Source organism: Megascapheus bottae, chromosome 6, assembly GCF_031878675.1.
Source record: "Megascapheus bottae isolate mThoBot1 chromosome 6, mThoBot2.hap1, whole genome shotgun sequence".
Classification (NCBI taxonomy): Eukaryota; Metazoa; Chordata; class Mammalia; order Rodentia; family Geomyidae; genus Megascapheus; species Megascapheus bottae.
The window spans coordinates 69,273,645-69,290,785 of NC_143514.1; the positions used below are offsets into that span (position 1 = coordinate 69,273,645).

General features: G+C 55.8%; 1 protein-coding gene across 1 annotated transcript; it reads right to left on the bottom strand.

Moving 5' to 3' along the window:
* Nucleotides 1-1,153: 1,153 nt before the first annotated feature.
* Selenon (selenoprotein N) lies at nt 1,154-12,615 on the bottom strand. The gene is made up of 12 exons (XM_090335529.1): nt 12,373-12,615; nt 11,760-11,877; nt 10,241-10,374; nt 8,275-8,484; nt 8,049-8,173; nt 7,480-7,617; nt 6,484-6,565; nt 6,211-6,399; nt 5,883-5,988; nt 4,754-4,866; nt 4,571-4,672; nt 1,154-3,056 (listed from the first exon to the last, which is right to left on the bottom strand). The coding sequence occupies exons 1-12, from the start codon at nt 12,553-12,555 to the stop codon at nt 2,886-2,888; spliced, it is 1,671 nt and encodes a 556-aa protein (XP_090191655.1). The 5' UTR covers nt 12,556-12,615; the 3' UTR covers nt 1,154-2,885.
* Between the last annotated feature and the right edge of the window lie 4,526 nt (nt 12,616-17,141).

A 17,141-nucleotide genomic window follows, 5' to 3' on the forward strand; every position in this document is an offset into this window, starting at 1 on the left:
GCTACCACCCTACCCTTGAGCCATAGCCCCACTTCCCATTTTCTAATAATTAATTGGAGATAAAAGTCTCATGGCTTTGTATTGCCTGTATTTCCTGAGCCTGTCTGTGAGACCTTATCTCCAATTAACCACCAGAAAACTAGAAGTGGTGCTGTGGCTCAAATGGTAGAGAGCTCAGGGGCAGCACCCAGGACCAGAGCTCAAGCCCCATGACTGACAAAAAAAAAAAAAGTGCTCTTCCACGTGGGCCATATTCCCAGCTTTTTGCTTTAGCTTTGTTTCTAGAGTTTTCCTGAGTAGCTGTGCTTATAGGCATGCACCATTGTACCTAGCCTTGAGTGTAACATAGGGCATTTTACTGAACTTGCATTTTGTACTGGACTGTTTTGTAGTGAGCCCCACAAGTCATGCAACTGTTCCAGGCCAGAGATTTGGAGGCCAGGTCATCCATCCCAGCCATGCTGATTTCCAGGTCCTCCCTATTTCTATGATGGCAGAATATGCCTTAATCATTACTTTCCTGTGCTAGGCAATGGCCAATCAATTGTACGAGTCTCCTGTGCCTGCCCAAAGCACTGATACTGTTTTGGTACCCTACTCTGAGTCCTGCAGGGACTAAACTCTTAGCTGGGCATTTTCTTTACCACTCCAGACCAATCAATGATAGACTGGTATGAGGTGGGAAAGGTTGGTTGCTCCAGAACCTTTCACCATGGATCAGGCCAAAGTAGGGTTTTTTTTTTTTGCCAGTCCTGGGCTTGGGCTCAGGGCCTGAGCACTGTCCTTGGGCTTTCCCAAGGCTAGAGCTCTACCACTTGAGCCACGGCACTACTTCTGGCTTTTTTCTATGTATGTGGTACCAAAGAATCGAACCCAGGTCTTTGTACATGCTAGGCAAGCACTCTACCACTAGGCCAAACTCCTGGCCCCCCAAGGCTGGGTTTTGAGACTGTCTCTGCTCAGCATTTTCCCTTGCTCTGTTTTGCTGCAACCCTTCTCTTCCAGGTCTTTTCTCAAGTGTACTCCACTTCCCCTCCCCCAGAGCCCCATCACCTAATACTTGTCTCAGGCTCTGCTTCAGAGCCACTGGTTTTAACTTTAGGATTATTCTCAGTGCAAGAGCACCCAATTCTCAAAATAGTAAGTTCTACCATTGGGCTTATCACAGATTTATTTCAGGAAAGTTACTCAAGCCCTCTGTTGACAAGATAATCTCCAGAGGCATTCGGCTCAGATCTGCCCCACCACTCTCCCTAGCCAGTGCCAACAGGAGTCAACGCTAGGACACCACAGCCTGGAGGAAAGACATGGAGTCCTCTACTTGCCAGTTTCATTACAGAACATGTTGGCAGAGGGCTGGCAGGAGGGCAGCGCAGGTCCTCAGCCAAGGGTGGGCAGTCATGGAATAGAGATCCAGAAAGCACAGCAAGTGGCACTTTCCACACGGCCCAAGCCACTCTTGAGTGGAATCCTGAGCAGCAGGCTCTCCGAGCAGGGGCCCAGAGGCCAGGTGGCTGCTGAGGTTCAGGGGACAAGATGTGAGGTGTGGGCATTGTCACCTCTCCGGGCAGCACCCGGCAGAGTTCTGTGGCCTACTTGATGTGAAGACCACAGACAGGATGACTGGAAACACTTCCAACTTGAGGAAAACAGGCAGGAAGAAAGAAACGCCCAAACCAGGACAGCCTCTCAGGGGCAGGCGGGTTTGCATCTCACTCCAGCCCTTGCCTCTGAGACCTTCATTTCTTCCTGGAAGGCAGGAAGTGGCGTCCCGCACAGGTGTGGAGGGAGAAGTGAGGACGAGGACATTGCTCCTCCTTCTCCTCGCTGGGGGCCTCCTGCCCTGGGCCTGAGGACCTAAGGGAGTCTGCCTGCCTCCTCCTCTGCCGGGAAGGGTAACTGGTTTCTGGAGGGCTGCTTTTAAAAAGCCGGAAGAGGAAGAGGAGAGGAACACTCCCCTGTGCGCAGCTGCGAAGGCATCAAGCTGGACCTGCACAGGCTTTCAGACCCAGCCATCATGGAGCTGGCGCGGGAAGCCGTGGCTCTCCTCTCTTCAGCACGTGGACTGTAAAAAAATACCTACAAACTGAGAAAGTTCACGTAAAAACACTTCTGCATGTGTAAAAAGGACTGGCCCTGGTCAGTGGCCCAGGATGTGGACCAAGGTCCCAGGAGTGGCCACCTGCTGGAGGCTGCTGTTTCTAGGGAGTGGGGACTGAGCAGGGCAGCAGCTCCTGCAGTCCAGCCAGGACCCTGTACTAGGGTGGTCTGGTCCGGGGGGCCCTTAGGGGTTTTCCTATGTCACACCACAGTCCCCGGCCCTGCCAGGCCCCGCCGCCCTGGCATCCGTCTGCTGGGTGCTCTGGGCACTGCCGGCCTGCGGCTTCCATGCGGGACTCTGCATGTGGCTCCAGAGGGCTGTCTCCAGCAAAGTGACCCGAGCTGGGGACAGCAGGCACGGAGGCAGCGTGTGGGATGGGAGTGCTGTGGCGGCCTGGCACCTCTGGCCAGCGCTCCCTTGGGTCCTCTGGGAGGGGGGAGAGGCAGCAGGCAGGGCTCTCTTCCTCTAGCCCCCTCTTCCCTGCTCTCTACCAGCAAAGGCTTGGACCATGTGACTGGATGGTGAGAGCCAGGGAGGTGACCCCAGGGCGTGGGTTGAGGGGTTCCAACAGCCTCTGGAGCCAGGTGGTTAGGGCTGGGCTGGTGGTGATGGTGGCGATCGTGGCTCATCTTCCCGGGGGCAGTGACAGGCCCAGGCCCTACCAGGCAGCCTAGGGGGGAGGAGCGTCTGGAGCCGTTGTGGGCTGAGGGTAGCTGGCTCTGGCCCCGACAGGCTGGTCCCCAGCTCTCCCCGCCTGCCCTGGCTGTGCAGGGACCCAGGGCCGCTAGGACTGGAGGAAGGGCAGGCCACGCCGCAGGCCCTCCTTGAGAAACTGCATGTAGGTGGCTGTGGATGGGTCCTCAAAGGTGGACGAGAAGCTGAAGATGTTGTTCTCTATGTCTTCAGGCCTCATGGAGGTAATGTCCAGGAAATGGTTGGCGTTGATGTGGTGGACCTGGAAGAAGGTGGGTGAGGAAGCTGCGGCCCTGGCCCTGGCCCTGTCCTCTCCTGGTGAGGGCAGGCAGTCTGTGATCACAGAACCTTCCCCAAACTGAGCCTGGCTGCTTCCTCTACCCTGCCACCGCCTCTGCTCCTGTGACCCCTCAACTCCACCCTCAGTCTATCAAAATGCCCAGCCTTCTGTGGTCTGGTCTTACCCCAGCCACAGAGCACTTAAGAGCAGTCACACTTTTTTTTTTGGTGGGTCGTGGGGCTTATACTCAGCCTGAGTGTTGTCCCTGAGCTCTTTAGCTCAAGGCTGCAACCCTACCCTTGAGCCAAGCCCCACTTTCCATTTTCTAGAGGTTAACTGGAGATAGAGTCTCAGGTCCGGATTGGGAGTTTGGCCTAGTGGTAGAGTGCTTGCCTAGCATGCACAAAGACCCAGGTTCAATTCCTCGGTCCCACATACATAGAAAAAAGCCACAAGTGTTGCTGAGGTTCAAGTGGTGGAGCTCTGGCCTTGAGAAAGCCCAAGGACAGTGCTCAGGCCCAGGACTGGAAAAAAAAAAAAAGTCTCAGGTCCTTTTGTGCCCGGGCTGGCTTTGAACCTTGATCCTTAGATCTCAGCCTCCTGAGTAGCTAGGATTACAGGCGTGAGCCACCATGCCTGGCTGGTGAGCAATGACATTTTTTGTTTGCTTTGGTTTTTTCTCTGTATAAAGCCAAGGTCTAGATCTTCGGATGCTCCTGTATGAGCCTCCTTAGTATTGGGGTTACAGGTATGTACCACGACGCCTAATGCTCAGAGCCCTGACTTCACCTTTCTGCAAAGATCCTGGCACAGAGTAGATGCTCAGAAATAAGTGAACAAGTGAGGGAGGGAGTGAACAACCATTCCACCAACAAGTGAGAATGCATAGACATCCCCCACTCCTCTCCCTGCATCCCCAGCTCCTCCAGCCCCCACTCAGCCTGAGCCTGGGCCAGCAGATGCCTCCTCCACCCCTTCCCCAGCTCTCAGGGGACAACCGCCCCCTTCCCCCGCCCATGCCATCTCCTGTCCTACAGCCCAAGCCCCATACAAGCCACCCTCGGCCCAAAGTAGGAGCAGCTTTGACCAGAGCTCTAGATGCCAAGGCTCAGGGGTAGAACTCACTTCAAAATTGCACGAACATGGCTGGGAGTTTGGCCTAGTGGTAGAGTGCTTGCCTTAGCATGCACTAAGACCCAGTTCGACTCCTCGATACCCCACATACATAGCAAAAAGCCGGAAGTGGTGCTGAGGCTCAAGTGGTAGAGCTCTAGCCTTGAGAAAGTCCAAGGACAGTGCTCAGGCCCTGAGCTCAAGCCCAGGACTGGCAAAAAAAAAAACAAAAAAAAACTGCACGAACCGTCACCCACCAACTTCTCAAACCTTCCTGGCCTCATTCCGTGTCTGTGCAATGGGCACCTGAGGGTTCTGCCAGCCAGCTGTGCAGCGAGCTGCTTCCCCCTCCCCCACCACACGCTAGCGCCCACGGAGCCTACCACGGTGCCATTGGGCAGGCAGATCATCATCTCCACGGGGAAGCTATACTTCTCCAGGTGAAGGCCAGCTAGCTGCCGGTGGGACGGGCTCTCCTGATTGCTCTGTGGGGACAGCAGGGACACCTGTGACACCCCAGCCCCAGCACCGTCCAGGGGTCCCAGGGGGCTCGGCCAGCTACTCGCCTGCAGGTCCTCCAGCTCCTTCACCAGGGACCAGGTGCTGATGAAGCTCTCGTTGAGCAGGGCAAGGATGGGCGGACTTTCCAGGACGGTCTCCCGGAGAGTCCGCCCGGAGCCTGTGAGAGGAGGTCCAGCCAGGGTGAGGTGAGGGAGGACTCCACCTCTTCCCGCTCATTCCAACCACAAGTGTTTCTTTTCTTTTACCTGGGCTGACGTCAGATTATGATCTTTCCATCTTTGCTTCCCGAGTAGCTGGGATTATAGGCATGTGCCACGGCATCTGGTTTGTCCTTCCCTTCCCCTCTCCCTCTCTTTTTCTTTCTCTCTTTTCTTTTTGGTAGTATTATGGTTTGAATTCTACTACTTGAGCCATGCCTCTAGTCTCAGCTCTTTTTTTTTCTTTTTGTCAGTTGTGGGATTTGAACTCTGGGTCTGGGAGCTGTCCCTGAGCTCTTCAGATCAAATTACCACCTTATCCCTTGAGCCACAGTACCACTTACGTTTTCTGGTGGTTAATTGGAGATAAGAGTCACTGACTTTAGTGCCTGGGCTGGCTTTGAACTACAATCCTCAGGTTTCAGCCTCCTGAGTAGCTAGGATTACAGGCATGAGCCACCACGCCTGGCTCTCAGCTTTTCCTTTAAGATAGGGTTTTGCTAATTTTTAAATTTTTTTTTCCTGAAGCTAGCCTTGAAGTACAATTCTCCCATCTCTACCTCTCAAGTTGCTGGGGTTATAGGAATGTGACAGTGGAATACCACGACACAGCACAGCCTGTGGAATGACTGATCCAGACAGGGGCATTGTTCTACTCAACTTTGTGCCAACCATGGATTCTCAAAGAACTCTGCTTCCCGCATCCTGCTGGGTTTTGAGTTGGGGGCATGGGCAGAGCCTGTGGCCTTGAGTCCAATGCGCTTTCACCCTCATTTTCACAACCCTTTCATTGTTGAGAAAACAGATTCAGGAACGAGAAGGCTAAGTGTTCCACCCACAAGGCAGGGCCTTTCTTCTGGCACTTTCCTCTGGGCTCAGCATAGAGGCCCCCAGTCTCACTGGCGTCCCTGGAGGTGTGGCCTGAGTCTCTCGTGGCAGCAATGGGGTCTCAGCTGCTGTACCTGGTTCCCCTCACCTCAGCAGGACTGGTCGTCCAGGGCCCCCCATAGCAGGATCGAGTGCACCAGCTTGTTCTTGGCCTTGGCTCTGTCAAAGGCCTCGGTGAATGGCAGGTAGGTGACCTACGGCCAAGCCGGGATGGAGTAACGTTACTGAGGCTCTGTCCAGGGCTGTGTGCAGTGCATGTTTATACATGCATGTCGGCACCCATGGGGGGAGTGTGTGTGTGTGTGTGTCAGAAGCAGTATGGCTGAGCTTCCTTGAGGCTTGGGTGCAAAAGGGAGGCTGCCATCGCGCTGGCTGGCCCCACATGAGCCCAGGCCTCTGTCCCTGCCCAGGCTCACCTTCTTGAAGGGGTACATGGCCACCTCCAGGCGCTGGGCGGCTTCCTCCCAGCTCAGCTCCTGCTGCCACTGGATCTCCTCAAACACAAACTGGAGCGGCTCCCCAGAGGGCGGGCGGCTGTGGATCTGGTTCCCATCTTCATCCAGGATCACAGAGGGCACAGAGGGGCCCGTGGCCTCCAGCTCCATCTGCGTGGGATCAGCAGTGAGGGATAGCTCCACCGCTCTGGGGAGGCAGGGAGCGTGGGGCCCGAGTGGGCTGCCTGTTGTCACCTGGGGGATGTAGCCAATGTCCACCTCCATGCTGCTGCTCTCACTGGCCCCGTACAGCCACTCCATGTCCACATTCAGGGATCTGGGGACAGCCAGGGCAGAGCCATGTCAGCAACAGGGCCATGGGTCAAAGCCATCTTAGCCCCAGCAACCGTCCCACTTTGCAGAGGAAGAGCTCAAGGCTTCAGATGGCAGTACAACACAGCCACTGGGCCAGTCTGGAAGGCTAGGCTTGTGTACTGCCTGTGACCAAACCTCCTCCTTCAAAGCAGAGAGGTGGTCATTGCTTCAGGCAGGCCCCGGGGTGTGAGGCAGAACTGGGCCTTGGGTAGGAAGCAGAAGTCTGGCCTGGTCAGTGTAATCTGAAGATTTGCCACAAGAGGGAGCCCCAGGACAGACCGCCAACCCACTCTGCTCAGCCGCAAAGCAGGTGTCTTTTGGGGTGTGACACCTCGGTGGCATGGTAATGCTGGTCACATGCCCCTCCCTGTCATCCAGCGCATCAACCTTGGGTTGGAGGGGGTGTGCTGCTGTGGACGTCAGCCTCCGTCCTGGGTGGGCTAAGCCCAAGGAAGCAGGTGGTCCTTGCTGGGGAAGTGGGGCAAAGCTGTGCATCCTCAGCCTCCCTCTGGCTGTGTCTCTGCTCTGCCTCTCGAGGAGGGAGAGAAGCAATCCCCACTCCTTCTGCCTGGACTTTCTCCTCCTCTGGGGCTCTGCCTGGTGTCATTTCCTCTAGGAGGAACTAGCAGGTTCTTCTGTTGGTGGCAGAAGCTGCTGTGGTGTGGGTCTGTCAGGGTCTGTCAGGAAGGCCAGAGGCCTGCCTTTGGGAGGGCCTGGTGGCTTCTTTCTGTGTTGTAAGCCCAGTGAGCGACTGGGAGGTGCTGGCCAGGTGACAGTGTCACCCTCAGCCTGCCTCACACAGCCTCCTGGCAGCGCCCTTGCAGGAAGCCGAGTGGCTCTAGGCTTTGCTTCTGAGCCCTCGGAGCTTGGATGCACCTGTGATTTGGCACAAAGAGCCGGAAGTCACGGACATGGGTGGCATCTTTGGAGAGGATGATGTGACCGGTGAACTGGCCTGGTGAGAACCAGAAGGGGAAGTCGGGAGGCTCGCTGAGCTGGAACTCGGCGTGGATCCTGTGGGGAACAGAGTCCACTAAGCTGGAGCTCCCCACTTCTCCCCAAAAGCCTGGAGCCTGGGCCAGATCGACTCCCTGGGGGAGAGGACTGGGGAAGAGAAGAGGCGTGGGGCAAAAGCACAAGGCCTCCAGATGTTGCCCTCCTTCGAGGCTGGTCACGTGCTGTCCTTCTGGGGAGCTTCGCCCTGCCCCTGACTGGAGCCCCCCATTTCTGCCGGGTGTGTGTGTGACCAGGGTCCTCTGTGTGGACATGACCATGGCCGCCAGCCTCAGGCCAGGCGAGCTTGGGGCAGTCCTCATGGAATCCTCGCCTGCCCCAGGAAGGACACCTGATCCACAGATGGGGAAACTGAGGTGCAGAGCCTGTGCTCACGGGGTGAGGGGGACCCGGAGGCTGAGCAGGCGCTGCACCATCGGGCGGCCACTCACCGGAACACCACGGTGTAGTAGGAGTGGCTGGTGGCGGTCAGGCAGGCCACAGCGCCCTGAGGGGCAAAGCGGGTCTTCACGAAGGGCCTGGGGTGGAACATGCTCAGCAGCCGGTGGATGATGACCTGCCCGGGGACAGCAGGGGAGGCTCAGGCGGGGTCTGCCGGGGCTGGGGGTAGGCCTGGGGGCGGCAGGCAGGCCTGGCACGGGGCGGCCTGGCTCTCACCTCCTTGCCCTTGGGGGCCGGCGGGTAGAAGCGGTTGTTGGACAGGTAGCCGGTGAAGACGCTCAGCTCACTGGGGATGATCCACCAGGGCTCGCCCAGCGCCTGGCCTCTTGGGGGAAGGAAGGGCCGGAAGTGGCGGGCAGCGAACACTGCCCTTGGCAAGGCTGCTGTGGTCCAGTTGCGGAGGCCCGACAGGGCAAAGCGGGAGACCTGGGGCAGGGAAGACAAGGCTCTGGGCAGCGATGGCCTTAGCTGTGGGGGTCTTGTCCTCCGTGGGGTCTCCCCAGAATCCTAGCCAGACCCTAGGCCCAGGGAGCCTGGAGAGGTGCCTGACATTTTGGACAGAGAGGTTTGGCTCACCAGTGGTCCCGCTGGGAAACCCTGCCCCAGCTGCCTGCCCCGGGCCCAGGCCAGGCAACGGCAGGGAGTGTGGGAACAGAGGAGGCTGCCTGCGACCTGACCGGGTGTGGAGTTTCAGGGCTCACACTGGCCTCTGCTCAGTTCTAGGCAGCCTCATCCTCCATCAGGCCTGCTTTCTGCTCCCTGACCCCCAACAATCCTAACCACATCAGTCTGCGCGTGGGGCTAGGCTGACATGGAGGGGGGCCATCTTTCAGGTGAAATGCGTACAGTTGCTGCAGGAGGAGACCCGCGGGAAGGGGAAGGAAGGCCGTGTCAGAGGGTCCCCCCTCTGTGTCACTTTCCTGCCACACATCTGGACAAAGCCCTTCCCTAGCCTGCTTCCACTGCCTGAGCTCAGGGGCAGGAGAGAGCAGCCCTGGAGTGCGGAATGGGGGAGAGGGGTGCCAGGATGGCCGGTCCTGTGCCCTGGAGGAGCTCAGTCCCCATGGGGTAGCAGGCCCCTCCCCCGCCTTACATTGGAGGGGGAAACGGGAAGGTGTGTAGAAGGTGTGTAGAGAGCCGGCCCCTGCCCTCTGTGGTTTAGCAGGCAGGCTGGAGGGGCAGGGCCAGGCCGAGCTTATCCATCCACTGGTCCTGTTCACAGGCTGCCCAACCCAGCCTGCTGCCAGCAGAAGGGCCACTGGACTTGGGAGTGCTCATACGTCTCTCCTGTTCTCCCACCACACTGGGGACCAGACATTTCCAGGGAAGTCAGACTGAATTTCTATCCATTCACTGGAACCCTCCCTCCCTCGCCCACCTCCCAGGAGCCTCACCATGGCTACACCACACTGGCGTCGCCCTGTCCCCACCAGATACGCTTCCTCCTGCAGTCCTTCTCTGGGCAAGCAGCCCACATTCCCGGGTCACCAGACAGCTGCCCAATCACCCACTTCCCCTGCCCTGTCTTCTGGCAGCAGCTGCACCCTGCCCCTTCCTCTCCCAGCATCCTCTGGGCTGCCTCCTCCACCCTCACCCCTCCACACTGAGACTGGCCTGTGTGTCCCCAGCTACCCCTGGGCTACCCCTGCTGCCAGTGGAGACACACTAATGACAGCAGCTCATTTCACAGCCTGCCATGGTGTCTTGCAGCTGCAGAGCAAAGGCAAAGTCAGGTGGTAGGATGGCCGAGGCGGGCAGGACAACAGGTGGGCAGTGGATAGCCCTGGACCTTTCACACTGGTCACAGGGCCCCTGTGGAGGAGGCGCTCCTCCCTCCTCTGTCCGGTACCTTGGGTTGAGAACTGCTGCCTGCAGCTCACCAGAGCACCTGCCAGGCAGCTGGCATCTGCTAGAAGCCTGGAGTGTGGAGGAGAACTACTGCAAACCAGCACCAAACCTCTCCTCACTTGCTCTTTCCTCCAGCCCCAGGAATACGATCCACCGGATACCCCTTCTTCCAGGAAGCCCACCTAGACTGCCCATCTTGAAGAGGGGACTCATGCGTCTCTCCAGCTCTCCCATCAGACTGGGAACCTGCCCAGCCGGCCCAAATCACACACAATGGGCACACAGAGGGCAGCTGATAGAGGAAGGAGGGGAAAGGGGCCACATATGGACTCACCCCTAGGAATCCATCTTTGCTCTTTGTCATGGTCTCTGGAAGCAGAGGCTGGAAATGGGCCTCTATGGTGAGCGTCTCCTCATCAGGGTCAGTGGGCAGCTCTTCATCCTCATAGCTGGCTGCAGGAGTAGACCCTATAGGACACAGATGGCTGGAGACATCCTGCCTTGGGCTCCAGGCCTGGCTTCCCCCAGGATATCCAAGACGAAGGAAACATGCTTCTCCTGGGTATGGCACGGCACTGTCACACCGGCCCAGGAGGCATTTTACAAGTGAGGAAGTGGAGGTTCGGAGAGGTGACATTGCTCCCCCAGGATCACACAGCTAGGTGTGGAGGGAGAAAGAAAAACGTCGCCTTTCAAAGTGATGGCTAACGGACACCTCTGGCTGCTTCCCGGGGTGGAGAGGGTTCCTAGCCTCAGGTGGCCCTGAGCCATGGCGGCTGCTCTCTGCCAGGTATAGAAGCACACAGGTCCCCTCTTCAGAGCACAGCTGTCCAGAACCCACCTCAGACTTACTGAATGGGAGCCATCAAAACCTTGTGTCAGGAACTGTTGTGTGTGTGTGTGTGTGTGTGTAGTACTAGGATTTGAACTCAAGGCCTGACACTTGCTAGGCAGGAGCTTTAGCACCTGAGCCATGCCTCAAGCTCTTTTTGCTTTATTTTTTAGGTAGTATCTTGTACCTGCATAAGTCTGGTCCTTAATTCTACTACGTCTGCCTTTCTTCTAAGCTAGGATAACAGGTGCTCAGCTTTTTTTGTTTTTTGGCCAGTCCTGGGGCTTGAACTCAGGGTCTGAGCACTGTACTTGGGCTTTCTCAAGGCTAGAGCTCTACCACTTGAGCCATAGCACCATTTTCAGCTTTTTCTACATATGTGGTACCAAGAATCAAACCTAGGTCTTCCTGCATGCTAGGTAAGCACTCTACCACTAGGCCAAACTCCTAGCCCCATGCTCAGCTTTTTTGTTGAGAGACAGTCTCAACTTTTTGCTAGGGTGGGTAAAAAGTTTGCTGGGGTAGGATCTGTGATCTGGATCTCTGTCTCCTAAGTAGCTGAGGTTATAGACTGAACCTGTCTGCCCTCACCCTTTGGTTTTAAAATAAGAAGAATTATTCCAGCTGGGTGGATGTGTAATCCTATTCAGTAGGCTAAGATCTGAGGATCATAGTTCAAAGCCAGCCTAGGCAGGAAAGTCCCTGTGAAACTCTTATCTTCCATTAATGAGAAAACCAGAAGGGGTACTGTGGTTCAAAGGGGTAGAGACCTAGCCTTGAACAAAAAACTCAGGGACAGTGCTCAGGACCAGGGTTCAAGGCCCATGACTGAAAATTTAAAAAAAAGTATTATTTACCTAAGGCAAGCCCTCAGGACTGGCAAAAAAAAAAAAATATTTCAACCTCTTAACTTTGTCAGGGGTATGGAGCAGACAGAAGCCACAGCTGTGAGGGGGAGGGGGCCAGTGGCTGTCCAGTGCAGCGTCCACGCCTCCCCGCTTGTCCCCAGCCTCTCTGCTACCTGTGAGCTTCTCTGCGATGGGTTTGAACTCCTCGGGGCTGATGTACAGATCCTGGTCCGTGTCCAGTGAGGAGAAGAGAAAGAGGCCCTCGGTCCCCAGGGCCCTCAGCGCGGATTCCTGGAGGGACAAGGGGCTGGGCTCCGCACCAGGGGCAGCCACAGGCTGTGACTTCCCGCCCGGCCGCTCCTGCCACCCTCTTCCTGGGTCCCCCACGCTCCCAGCCCCGATCGAAGGCAGCTCTGATGGGCCCGGAGCCCTCCGGCCCCCTCCCATGGGCCTGGTCCCAGTGCCTCTGCCACGTCCCCTCGAGGCCCTGCGGCCCGGCCTCACCCCCCCCCCCCGCCTCCGGGTGCCCTCGAGGCCCTGCGGCCCGGCCTCGCCCTCCGCCTCGGGGTCCCCTCGAGGCCCTGCGGCCCGGCCTCACCCCCGCCTTTGTCCGCGGCAGCTGCCCCCGCAGGTCTGTCCAGTCCAGACCAGTCTCCGCCGCCTCCCAGCAACCCTCCAAGTCTCCCGGCCCTGGGTCCCCCTTTTCCTTTCTTTCCCGCCTTCTGCAGCCACCGCCCGCCCGGTGCCCCAGCGCGCCCGGGTCCCCTCCCGCCCGGCCGGCCTGACCTGCCGCGCGGCCGCCTGGGCCTCGGAGACGCGGGCAAAGACGCGGGCAGCAGCGGCGGCTGCGGCGGCGGCCAGCAGGGCCCCGAGCAGCGCCAGAGCGCGGGCACAGCGGCGTGGGGGCGGGGGCGGCGCGGCGGCGCCCGGGCTGCGGGGCCCGCGTTCACCCGGCCGGGCCCGAACCATGGTGGCGGCCTCCGTGAAGGCTCGGCCGGCGGCCCGGCGCCGGCTAACGGGCCCGGGCGGACAGGGGGCGGAGCCCTGGGGTGATATGGGCGGGGCTGTGGCAGGGGCGGGGAGGAGCCATTGGAGGACGTGGGCGGGGCCGTGGTAGGAGATGGGCGGGGCTTGCGCTTGCAGGGGCGGGGCCTGGAGTTGGCCACCGTGGGAGCAGGAGGCGGGGCCAAGTCGGTGGTTGAGAGCCACGTGGGGTGGAGGGTGGGGGGGTGGGGGGCGGGCGTGAGAAGGGGGCACAAGCGTCCCGCGAGGTCTCAGCAAGGAGCCCCCGGGGCCCCCAGGGCCTTGGTCAGGAAGGAGGGAGGCCCGCACAGGCTCAGCGGGCGTCCTCACCCACCTCTGATGCGCAGGGTCTCGGCCTCTGGAAGCGGAACTCGCCGCTCTCCCCTCCCTGGAGGATTCATTTCCCTCTCACGCCCGTGCAGCTGGCCTGGAAGCCCGGCACCCGCCACAAGGCATCGCCCAGACTTCCAGGGACTCGGAGGCCGCGGCCCGCTGCGGGGTCTGCCTGGCGCAGGAGGGGTTTTCCTGGCTGTGCTTGAGCAAGGGCCGCGGGCAGGGAGGCGGTTGGCGTTGGAGGAAAAGTTTCCCCACCTGTCAGTCCCCAGGACCCTGGTTCTGCCAGGCTTCCTTCCATTAGCTCTGGCCGCAGAGCAGGGAGTGGGGGGTGGCTCTGCGGGAGGGGAGTTGTGAAGCCCCCAGACAAAGACTCAGCCCAGGGGAGATGACCAGTCGCCGCCTCCCAGCCCGCCAGGTTTGGGAAGTCAGAAAATCTCATGGTTTCCAAGCCCTTGCTTCGTCCCAGGCCTCGATTCTCTCATTTTGTTCTAAGGCCACTTAGTGGGGAGAGGATTGCTTTTGTTGTTGTTTTTCCCAGTCCTGGGCTTGAGCTAAGGCCTGAGCACTGTCCTTGGACTTTCTCAAGGTTAGAGCTCTACCACTTGAACCACAGCACCACTTCCTGGCTTTTTCTATGTATGTGGTACCGAGGAATCAAACCCAGGTCTTTGTGCATGCTAGGCAAACACTCTACTAATTTTAATTTTTTATTTTGGCCAGTCGTGGGTCTTGAACTCAGGGCCTGTGCACTGTCTCCCTGGGCTTTTCCCTCGAGGATAGAGTTCTACCCTTGAGCCTCAGCATCACTTCTGGCTTTTCTATTTATGTGGTACCGGGGAGTGGAACCCGAGTATTTGTGCATACTAGGCAAACACTCTATCACTAGGCCCCAGGCTTGCTTTTTAAGATAAAAAAAAAAAACCTTGGGCTGGGAGTCTGGCCTAGTGGTAGCCGGCTTGCCTAACATGCACAAAGACCTCAATTCCTCAGTACCACATACATAGAAAAGCCAGAAGTGGTGCTGTAGCTCAAGTGGTAGAGCACCAGCCTTGAGAAAACCCAAGGATAGTGCCCAGGCCCTGAGTTTAAGCCCCAGGTCTGGCATAAATAAATAAATAAAATAAAACTCTGAGCCAGGTGCAGAGGCTCACGCCTAGCTACTCAGGAGGCTGAGATCTGAGGATCACAGTTCAAAGCCAGCTCAGGCACTAAAGTCTGGGAGACTCTTATTTCCAATTAACCACTAGAAAACCAGAAATGGTGCTGTGGCTCCAGGGGTAGGGTGGTAGCCTTGAGCTGAAGAGCTCAGGGACAGCGCCCAGGCCCAGAGTTCAAGCCCCACCTCCAACCAAAAACAAAACCAAACTTGGTCCTCTCTGTCCTGTCTGTTCCAGGGTTTCCATGCTGCCTCCCAGATTTAATGGGAAATAACCAACCTCACTTAGCCAGGGGTAGGGGGCTGCTCTGAACCTCAGTTACAACAGGGCCACATAAGGAGGGCCCTGTTTTCTCAGTGCCCATGCAGGACCTGGCACTTCCTAGAGTTGGATGAATGACTTCTTGGACCTTCCAGACAGACTGTGGTCTGGTCCAACTCCTGGCCTGTCCTCGGAGGCACACTTGGGAGGGCCTGACATCTGGTGTTGGTGTCCCAAGGCTGCCAACTGTGCTACTTCCAACTCATTATCTCTAATGTTTGGGGACATCCTGTGTACACCAGATGCTATTAGAAAGCCAAATTCTATTCTAGCAGGAAGCAGAACTAAGGCAGCACAAAGCAGGTTAGGAGGGAGGATTGATGAGCCATGCATGGCCTGCCCTTGCTTCGTGAAAATCAACCAGGGGAGTTTCTTTACCAGAATATTTTTATTATGCTTGCCTTTTGTTAAAGACAGATAACTCATGAGTCTCTGCTGTCCAGTGCATAGGGGATGGAGATGCAAGTCAAAGGAGGGTCTCAAAGTTGGGGAGGAACATGTGTATGTATAGGGGGGGATGATTGATCTACTGCCACGTTAAGCACCGTGGGCTCCTGCCTTGATCCTTGCCTCTGTGTAGTGCCTCCCCATCTCTGTCTCTCCATCTTGCATGGCCACCTTTGCCTGACTTCCAGTAGCAACTTCTCGGCTGGTGGCAGAGAAAGCCTCTCTCCTGTAGGGGGTGCCACTGCTCCATTTCCACACTAACATTTCACAAGGCCAGGCGCAAGGAGAGAGGCCATTTGGTTGCTGGCTCTAATTACAATTATTACTATTTTCCTTAATTTTTTCTTTAATGACACATAAAATTATGGGGCATCATATGGGATTTCCATAAGTGTATATGTTTTATAATGTTTGTTTCGCACTGGCTCTGGAAATTTTTTGTTTTTTGTTTCTTGGTAGTGCTAAGGTTTGAATCCAGGATCTCACACTTGCTAGACAAATGCTCTCTCTCTACTCAAGTCATACCCCCAGCCCTTTTGCTTTAGTTATTTCTTAGGTAGGTTCTTCTGTTTGGCCCAGGGCCTCCATCTTTTTACCTATGCCTGACGCAGAGTCCCCCACCCCCTGACCCACTCAGCACAGGTGTTACACTCTTCCCCTCACACCTGTCCTGTTTGTGAGATGGGGCTCTCACTAATTTTTTTTTTCCTAGGTTGGTCTCAGCTTGACATCTTCCTGACCTCTGCCTCTCCATATCTGGGGTGGTCATGCCAGATGCAACAGGGATCTTGTAGCCCATGGACACAAATTCTCTATACAATGTGAAACCCTTCAACAGGGTACTGCATGTATACTACATGATTTTAAATATATGTGTAATGTATTGTTATTAAGGTACTGTACAGAGGGATCATCATTTCATAAGGCAGGTAATGAGTACATTTCTTTCTTTTTTTTTTTTTTGACAATGTCACTTCTTCCTTTGCTTTCTCCAGTTTCCCCCTCCTACCCCTGCTCACAAGTTTTACATAGGTCATTTTCTACAGGGTGTATACTAAATAACATGGTCACATTTGTTCACCCTTCCTCCCTCCCTGTACCCCCTCTCTGATCTCTTCCCCAAAAGAAAAAAAAACACAAAGCAAAAAAATAAACAACCCAACTCAACCACCAATAACCACAAAACCTTGTGTTTCCATTTTCTGGAGTCTAGTTCAATAAATAGTATTTTAAAGGTTCAGAGAAGTCATGCCGTTGGGTTCTTCCTCTCAGAGTCTCTTCCTGTGGTCTGATTGTGTGTGACTGTTTAGAGTCTTGTGTAGATTATCATGTCTAGTTATATTTTTGATCTAGTTCCCCATATGAGAGAAAAGGAGCCATCTGCCTCTCTGAGCTTGGCTTACCTCATTTACTATGACTTGTTCTAGATCCCTCCATTTCCCTGCAAAGCCATAATCTGATTCTGTCTGATGGATGAGTAAAATTCCATTATATGTGTATGTGTATTTCCATAATTTGGCTACTATGAATAGTTTAGCAACGAGCATGAATTGCACAAGCATTTTTTTAACCATATCTTGACTTGTAATGTTCTAGGTAGATGTCCAAGAGTGATATGGCTGGGTCACAGGGAAGGTCTATGTTTAGTTTTTTTTTTTCTTTTTTCTTTTGTCGGTTGTGGGGCTTGAACTCTGGGCCTGGGCACTTTCCCTGAGCTCTTCAGCTCAAGGCTACCACCCTACCCTTTGAGCCACAGCGCCACTTCTGGTTTTCTAGTGGGTTAATTGAAGAAAAGAGTCTCCCAGACTTTAGTGCCTGGGCTGGCTTTGAACTGTGATCCTCAGATCTCAGCCTCCCCTGAGTAGCTGGGATTTTAGGCGTGGGTGCTTGGCTATATGCTTAGTTTTTTGAGGCATCTCCAGACTGCCTTCCAGAATGGTAATACTAGTTTACTTTCTCCAGCAGTGCGATAGGGTGCCTTTTTCTCCATATCCCCACCAGCATTCGTTATTTGAATTCTTGGCCAATCTAATTCAGAGTTGTTTTGATATGCATTTCCTTTATGGCCAGGGTTGTTGAATATTTCCTTAAACATATGACTTTTTTTTTCTTGCCAGTCCTGGAGCTGGAACTCAGGACTTGAGCACTGTCCTTAGGTTTTTTCCTGAAGACTAGAGCTCTATCACTTGAGCCACAGTACCACTTCTGGCTTTTCTATGCATGTGGTACTGAGGAATTGAACGCGGGTCTTCATGCATGCTAGGCAAGCAC